Source organism: Eurypyga helias, unplaced genomic scaffold (genome assembly GCF_000690775.1).
Source record: "Eurypyga helias isolate BGI_N326 unplaced genomic scaffold, ASM69077v1 scaffold7224, whole genome shotgun sequence".
Lineage (NCBI taxonomy): Eukaryota > Metazoa > Chordata > Aves > Eurypygiformes > Eurypygidae > Eurypyga > Eurypyga helias.
The window spans coordinates 63,798-72,956 of NW_010248164.1; the positions used below are offsets into that span (position 1 = coordinate 63,798).

A 9,159-nucleotide genomic window follows, 5' to 3' on the forward strand; every position below is an offset into this window, starting at 1 on the left:
TGAAATCCACAGCAGGGAATAAATGGAAGATCTTAACAAATAGTTATTTACTTTTGCATCAGCTGCTGGGTCAGTGGACTACTTTCCACAGCTGCGAGTCCATTTCTAGAGCACACCATGGTATTGTTTTAGGGAAACAACACTGGCAAGTCAGACACAGTAACCCAGCCAAGGATCCAGCAGGAAATCAAACCCTAGTTATGTGCTTGGAAAGAGAGAGCACTTTCAATTCACTGATCCTTCCTCACCGTGCTAGTGGCTGGAGTGTGTAAGACAGACTTTTCTTTAAGATGCAGCAAGGAAGTAGGAAAGTTGGGGTTGGAGTGTGGCGGGCTGGATCGCTCCTGCGACTGGGCACAACACAGTGTGTATTCCTCATGCATATATAGCAGGGGAGATGACAAAGTGCAGCTCTGCAGTTGTTTTAATAAAGAAAAGCTATTTTATCTAATACATTGACTGGCCTGACCAATATCCTGCTCTGATCATAGCTCTGCTTCTTTACAAAGTCAGGGGTATAATGTGGACATGCTTCTAAACAGTCACTCTTAATAGCATGCAGTGTAGCTTTACTTCCTTATCTCTGGGATGCCATCCAAAAGCAAAGACACAGGTCTGAGATTCAGCTCTTGAGATAACTGGTACCTAACGACTGATGGCCCTCTGTCTTGACTTGATCATGCCATGAGACTCTCCCTGCAGAAACCCATTGCCTTTAACCAGCACACAATTATCACCAGGCTGCTTGACTTGAGTCAAGTGAGTAAAACTGCTTGTGACAGGTCAGCATTTCAGGTTTCCAGGATTTTTAAGGCTCAAATCTTTGCAGTCACTCAGTGTTAGTGGACTGACTGCAAGTTGAAAATATTGCTGAAGCTGCAGGACAACCAACTTAAGTATATTATTTGGAGTAAAGATATTCTCCAAGCCAAAGGCCTTTTCCAGTGTGGTGAGGGTAAGGAGGAAAAAAGTTACTACAAGTAATAGAAAAAATCATGTTGATAGGAGAATTGCAGTACAGAGATTGAATGCCTTGGGAGAAGTCAGGACAAGTCTAGCCTGGCCAGGGCTAAGGCAGAGGTAATAAACTCTGCTGGAGCTACATCAGCTGTGTGCGAAGTTACTTGGGGGTGTCTATGTGGTACTCATCAGTTTTAGGTGAGAAAGAGCTCAGGCATACAGTTAAGTACTACCTTGATCTGTGCATCCCTACACAACAGCAGCTGTATTGCCTCTGGAGAAAACCTATCCTGGGAGCAGCACAGCTGTATATCCCCTGTGAAACCCTGCGAGATCCTGACTGTCCTCATGCTGAGCCAGGTGGAATGTCCCTCCACTGCTGCCATGGTCAGCCTGAAATCAAGACAGGGCACATGGAGAAGAGACAGCTGTCCAGTCTTGTGGATAGTGCATGCTTGAGAGCTGTGTGTTCAACTTCTCACTCTGCTGCAGTCATGAGTGAATTTGGGCAACTTGTTGAGCTTACTGTTTCCCAGACTCCCATTTATAAAACAGCTTCCCATGCTGCTTCTTTCTCCCCTAAGCTCCTCAGGATATACGCACCTCAGGCAGCACTTTTCACTTTAGCCAGCAATGAGTCAGGTATTCTAAACTAGGCGTGTAGGCTCCATCTCTCGGTACTGAACAGGGACAGACACCCCAGAGATGATTTGCTACTTCTTAAAATCAGCTGTATGAACCACCATTGGCAGGTGTTGACCTCTCTGTAAAGACATCTCCCTTTCCAGCTTTGACGGTGAATGAAAAGCAAGATGCCAAGTGCAAGCAGGTTCACGTGCTTTTCTTACACTTTAAAAAAGCTAAGGAAAGCTGAAGGATTACTTCCCTTGCTGCTGGCACAACAAAAGCAAGATGGCTTGAGGCAGCAGACAGACATCCCGTTCTCCAGGCACTACCAAAGCTCACTCCCCCCTAATCACTGCTGTCTACTGAGCATTCAAGCCGCTGAGCCAGAGCTATTGGCTGTTATGTTGCGGGGGCAAAGAGCTAGTTCAACTGAAAGCACTAAGCAACTTAATACTCCTGTCAATTATCCTGGCTGTAAAGAAGACCCTGACCCCTGTCAGCTACATTACTGAGGGAAATCCAGCTATCACGTGCCTACAGACATCTAATGACTGGCTGGCATGAACATCTGCTTATCCCCACTCTGCCGAATGCTGTCTGAAGGCTGAGCTATGCGTTGCAGCCCTACACTAAAGACACTGTTTGAAACAAAAGTCTGATCCAAAAAAGAAATTGTCAACAACCCCGTTCCTGGGGGACCCTCCAGGGCACCTGAACCTCCGAGGACATACAGCTTCTCCACCAGATAAAACACTGGTGTGGAGAGTAACTGCAGCCTGTCACACGTAGGGGCTCAAATGTGGCATTATACTTGTCTGAAAATGCTGCAGGAGGGATTTCCTAGAGGACTGGCAGTTCTCAAATTCTTTGAACCTTGACAGTCAAGATTTCTCATGGCCAGTGAGGCTTGAACAGCAGGGAAGCTTGATGAAAGGTATGTCATCTCTTCAAGTGACACCTTCAACTCAAGTAATAACTGTCCAGGACTGGCTTTGGTGCTGTGTTAGAGCCAAGGGCGTGGGGACAGGAGAACAGACTCCCACCATGCATGAGCAGGTGGGACAGAGTATCAGAATATTCACTTTAACCATGCTGTCTCTTTCAACTAGAAGCAAATGTGACATTTTTAGGGCCACAAAGGAAACCCTCAGCACTAATGTGAGGACCTTCATTTCACCTGCACACAAGGAAGCTGCTCACGTGCACCAGGAATAAATGCTGGCTATGGAGGCCCAGTCTGGTCTGAGAGGAACCAGAAACAGCAGTTTCTGAAGGAGTTAATGTCAGAGTTTTCCACCATCATCCTGCACTCCCATCCAGATAGGGCAAAACAAAGGTAAAGCATTAATCAGATATCTAGGGGACTACCAGAGGTGGAAGGCTGAGATCTGAAGCATCTTATATTTCAAAATCAAACCCATCCCAAATTGCTGGCTTCTAACACTTTCCTCTTTATTCCTGAGGGAGAAAGCTATTCAAGACATGAGTGGAAATAAAGAGGGGCATTCTTGGGTTGAAAGAATGAGGGAAGTGCTATAAGATAGAGGGGAAAAAAAAAGACTTTCAGCCAAGCTTAAATACCAAAACGACAGCAGCCGCCGGTCCCACGAAGGCATAGAGAAGACCTCCCTCTAACGACAGCCAGCAGCTGGAAAATGAAGAGAGAAAAGAAAGTTACCCAGTGGCTTGCATCACTGAGGGGTGCATGTTTGCTTCTTCTCTTTGCCTGCAGAGTTAACCTTGGGAGGTGACACCCTCAAGTCTCAGATTTTACAGCAAGAAAGTTTTGCTTCCTGTTTCTCCTAGACTTTCACAAACAGTTGTTTGCCTGGGGGTCTGCCTGTAGAATGGCATTTGACTGTCGACAGAGGAATGCATGCAACATTCATAACAGCGTTCTGTTTCAGACCAGGACCTGGCAGCAGTTGCATTAGTTTGAGGGCCAGATGATGCTCTTGTCCTACTCACTCAGGCAAGAAGAGTAGAAGCAGTGGAAATTGTCCCTCGCCCATTTGCTAACTGTGCCTACTGGAAGGTCAGGCCTAGGAGTGCAGTACGTTTCTTCTCCTGGGCTTGCTGCCATGGGGAAATTTTGCGACAGAGCAGCAACACGGGAATTCACAGTGGTCCTTAAGTGGATGCTCTTAAGGAATGAGCTGAGCTTGGTGTGTGGTACCTCTTCTGGAAACCAGCTTTTTCCTTTTCCCTCACACCATGTAACCTGAGATGGACTTCTTTCTCCACTGACCAGTGTGGAATTTAAGCTCCTTAACTACCTGGTGCCTGCAGAGCTGGAGGGGCCTCTTCTAAGTGCTGATGTCTACCACACTGGTGCCTACCACAGAGCCAGTCACTCTTGATGACATTTCTAGTCATTGGAGATCCAAAGGAGTCCAGGATGAGGCATCTACATTCAATCAGATGAATCACATCCTGAACTCCATTGATTGCCTTGACCATATCTTCACCATCCAACTCCTGATCTGGGTAGAGACATCACTGGGAATATGAACCCCATCTCTCATTTAAACAATATGAATATGCTCCAGGTGTCCCCACGATGCTTCTACTGCACTTTACATTCACAGGCAGATGTCCCTGCACACTGACACCCCCATACTGACAAACCTGGTGTAGAAAACAAGCAAAGCACGTGTCTCATCCTCAGACCTGAGCATGACGTGTTGTCTGTATTGCCAACAGGGATTTTTAGGTTTGACCATAAAGGCAGGAAGGAAACACTTTTTCACTGTGAGGGTGGCCAAGCACTGACACAGCTTGAGCAGGGGGGTTGTAGAATCTCCAGCCCTGGAGACATTCAAAAGCAGTCTGGGCATGGCCCTGGGAAGCCAACTCCAGGCATCCCTGCTTGAGCAGGGTGGTTGAACCAGACAGCTTCCGCAGGTCCTTTCCCACCTCAACCAGGCTGTGACTCTGCGACAGTCATGAACCGTTACAGAAGCACTGGAGCTGAAATTTCCATTTTGTGGAGAATTCAGCAATTCAGACCATGGCCACATAAACTAGGTACTTCAGGGCAAGGCAGGACGGAAATTTACACTGTGTCAGCAACGCCACGGAAAGTTTGCATGCTTTGACATTGCAGTACCCTGGAGAAAATGTGCGATGACGTAATCCTGTTTCAGCAGTAAACCACCGTGCCTTTGCCACATGCAGGCAACCACAACAGAGTGAGGACTTTCTCAAAGCTCTTAACCCAGCTAACCCTTCAGTAATTCACTTACATGCCTGTACTCTCTGCAATATGGTTTCCTTCTGCATCAGAAGTAAACTGATGCTGCCTTTCAGAGTCTCCCAGGAAACAACGCCTTCCTGGAAAAATTTCAGTCTTGTTGATCAGCCTCATATGTTTTTCTATCAATTCTGACTTGCAAAAAATGTTGTTTTGTACATCCCAAAACACAGAACATTTGGGAAAAAGAAAAAAAAAAGTATTTCAAATTCAAAATTGAAAGCAGGACATTTGGGTTTTCTCTGAGCCCTGTGTCCTGTTTATTTCTAAATTAAACCTGTAATGTGTTAATTTAATCAATTCTGATTTCTTCCTGATAGCAAGTTGCTCTTGTGACAAACAGTCTGAGCAGCTGTAATAATAACACAAATAATCAGCTGGGGAGGTAGGGAGTAAGAATAAAGCCTTGGAGGGCTGCAATAATTAGGTCTCCCTAAATGCAAGGAGAGGGGAAGGGGAACCAGGAGGGCGTCTCAAATCCCAGTCCTCACCCTGACATTTTTCTCCAATGCTCCATCCTGATTTTGTGACCGTTTTTCCCAGGATCCCTTCCAACTGACAGCTCAGCGAAATAAAGGAGCTGACAGTCCTGCACTCCAATTAGAGATGAGGACTTGGTGCAACGAGGGCTCTCGTCATGTCAGGTCCCTGGCAGCCCTTCTTCCCCTCGGAGCATCAAGCTTTCTGAAGGCGAGTTCACACATCACCAAGCACTGGTCCTTATCCCTTCTGACTGCCTGACCTCCCTGCCACAGCGCTTAATCGAAGCATTTCCAAGGCTGTCAGAGGTGGTCGCTGACAGCAAGGGACGGGAAAGGGTGAAGTGATATCCACGAAGGGGAAGCGACAGCAAACTCCAGCAATACATTAGTCTAGTGGAGAGGCTTTTAGCCTCGTGCCTACAAGGCACAGGAATATTTGCATGTCACTGAGAGGTCCCCCAGTACTTGCCAAGGGATTTCTTCACAAATCTCTTAAATAAAATCACTACTTCCAAGCAGTGCTTCCCTGACTGACAGCAGCTCTTGTGTTCAACGCCAAAGACCTCTTTGCAAAACATATGATCCTTTGGTGAATCTGCCACAGGAAAGTCGTGAGATGGATGGCTTTTGTCTTGGTCCCGTGACGAGCTGACTTGATTTCTTGAGACCTTCTTGACTACACTGTAGAGCTCTGCCGGCAACAGGTCGCACCTCGATCACGTGGAAAAATTAGGTAGCTCCAGTGCAACATCCAACATATTTGTATAACTAAGAATACAGGTGGGAATCAGGGCTGTCCCATCAGTGCTAATTTAGAGATTAAAATAAAAGCTACTGAGATGTCTGTGGGTGACAGAAGCCCTAATTCAATGACACACAAGGACCCCTAGAAATCTGCTGTATCCTGGCACTGATCTCATAAAACTTTTTGTGGGTGCTCTTGTAGGGAAGAATATGAGTTCCCAGATACCAGTAGCACAACCTCAATTACTCAAGCTTTCGGAGGCAGTTTGTCAAGATTTAGAGATACAGACAGACATAGGCATAGAATTGTTTAGGTTGGAAAAGACCTTTACGATCATCAAGTCCAACTGTTAACACCCTCCACTAAACCATGTCCTTATGCACCACATCTACATATCACCTAAATACCTCAGGGGAGTGGAATTCACCCACCTGCCTGGACAGCCCATTCCAGTACTTGATAACCCTTTTGGTGAAGAAATTTTTCCCAATAGCCAATCTAAATCTTCCCTGGAGCAGCTTGAGGCCGTTTCCTCTTGTATCTTTTCCCTTGGAAGAAGAGACCAACACCCACCTCTCTGCAACCTCCTTTCAGGGAGTTGCAGAGCAATGAGGTCTCCGTGAGCCGCCTCCTCTTCTCCAGACTAAACCCCCCCAGCTCCCTCAGCCATTCCTCACAGGACGTGTTTTCTAGACCCTTTGCCGTTTTTGTGGCCCTTCTCCGGACATGCTTCAGCACCTCAATGTCTTCTTGAAGTGAGGGGTCCAAAACTGAATACAGGGTTCAAGGTGCAAGCTCACCAGTGCTGAATGCAGGGGGACAATCACTTCCCTAGTCCTGCTGGCCACACTATTCCTGATGTAGGCTAGGATACCATGGGCCTTCTTGGCCACCTGGGCACATGCTGGCTCACATTCATCCAGCTGTTGACCAACACCACAAGTCTTTTTCCACCCGGCAGCTTTCCAGCCACTCATTCCCAAGCCTGTAGTTTTCATGGGGTTGTTGCTACCCAAGTGCAGGACCTGTCACTTGGCCTTGCTGAACATCACACAGTTGGCCTCAGCCCATGGATCCAGCCTTTCCAGATCTCTCTGTAGAGCCTTTCTACCCTCAGGCAGATCAACACTCCTGCCCAACTTGGTGTCGTCTGCAAACTGACTGAGCGTGCACTTGATCCTCTTGTCCAGATCATTGATAAAGATATTAAAGAGAACTGGCCTAAACACTGAGCCCTGGGGAACACCAGTTGTGACCGGCCCCCAACTGGATTTAACTCCACTCACTACCACTCTTTGGGCCCAGCCATCCAGCCAATTTTCTACCCAGTACAGAGTATGCCCAGAGTCAGTCCCTGGAATGCCAACTAAAGGGAAAGTTATTATTTAGGCATTCAGCTTAATACAAGGATGTGAGCAGTGGCAATTCCTCTAGACCTCCATGAACTCTAAGACTTTGAGACTGGAAGTACAGCCTGTACCCTACCCCAGCAGCTCTTCAAACAATTGAAAAATCTCCTTTCACATGTTGTTCAGGTAAGAAAAAGGAAAAATCTCTTCTGTACTCCTCCCCTCATTGTAGATGGAGTCTTCATAGCACTCCAGAAGAAGTGTCCTGAGCAATAAAGGTCTCTGAGTGAATGGCTCCTGGGGAATTGCCACTCAGAAAACAATGGAGCCAGTCCAAAGCCTGCAGTACATACTCAATTTTTACTTTGAATCTCTTTCTCTTCTCATCTTACCACTCAGTGACTCAGTCTGGTCAGCTGAAGAGTAAATACTAAATATTATCTCCAACCTTCCCACACAGAGCACTGTCTCTGATCTCTCTGTATTACAGCTTGGGGACATGCCCAACCCTTCAACTGCTACCATCTCTTGATGGGACAGGCCTCCATACTACTGCTCAGTTGTGTTTCATCGTTACAGAATACTTCTGGTCCTGTACAGACAAAAGACAAGAAAGATGCTGGGTGAAATCTCGCTTAGGGCCCAGGCAGACCCTTAACTTGCTCCACTGCAGATATGTCAGTCAACATGATACAGTGACACACACTGTCCCTCCCACCAGCTTTGTGCCGGGAGTCTGTAACAACAAGATAACTGCTTAATGCCTACAGCAGTTGCAGCTGCCCCCAAAATGCTCTCATGACCATGTCCCATAGATGGATGTTGGGGTATTTTTACCACTGTGAGTGGGATGAGAAAAAAAAAAAAGTGATGTTGAGTGCCTAACCCTGTGTTCAGCTAAACATCAGAGCCCTGCTTTGTCTTAACGCCCATCGCCACAAGAAAACCAACATGTGCTAATGCACTATTCTTAGGATGCAGAAATTGCAGGGTTGGAAGAAGGTTTGAAAGGCACTGTGAAGTCCCTTGTGGTTTATTATGCCAGCTCTTGTCCCCTACTTCACAGGGAAGGATGTGTTGTGGCTAATGTCATTCCTTGCTTCTGCAAGATGGAAACTTCGTGCCTTTAAAATCTGCCGCTGTACTTTTGAAATGCCCTGTGCATGCCCTATACTAACCAGAGATAAAGCTAAAATAGCTCCTGAGCTCTACCTGCATGCTTTGCAACTACCTCACTCATTTCTGCAATGGCCAGAAACCAGCAAACACCCTGGGACAAGCTTCAGTCCAAGTCTGTATTCTGTTTACATGCCTTTAGCATTAGACAGTGTTAAATCTAGCTCTGAACAACCTCAAGTTTTTGAATTCAGCTCTGAAATTGCGGCTATGTAATGCTGACTTTGATCTATAGGAGAAGTAAAACCAAGGGCCTCCACACACATGAATTTAAGAGAGTTTTTATGCCTTTTGAGCAGGAAAGCAAGGATAAGTGTGAATGCACTGTGGTCTTTCAAAGCACCCTGCCTAGCTTGGTCCACATGAATATTTGCTTCATGTTTTAAAATGCAGCAATGTGCAAATGTAACTCTCTTTCCAGTGATGCTCAGCATCATTTTAAGCACAGCATCATGGCTTACGAACCCACCACGCCATCCGCCTGGCACAGCAGCATGCGCACACTGAGTGGAGGTGGGGCAGGGACTGCTTAACCAGCACCCATGGGGTCAGTAAAGCCAGAAGCAG

At 46.6% G+C, this 9,159-nt stretch overlaps 1 protein-coding gene across 1 annotated transcript in view; it reads right to left on the reverse strand.

Annotated features, from left to right (window-relative positions):
• The window catches only part of LOC104509129 (brain-specific angiogenesis inhibitor 1-like), a gene marked incomplete at its 5' end in the record, with an annotated part of 64,168 nt that overhangs the window by 37,033 nt on the left and 17,976 nt on the right, over positions 1-9,159 (reverse strand). Inside the window, one exon of the mRNA XM_010150968.1 lies at positions 3,169-3,235. Coding sequence (XP_010149270.1) covers positions 3,169-3,235 — 67 coding nt within the window. The remainder of the gene's footprint in view (positions 1-3,168; positions 3,236-9,159) is intronic.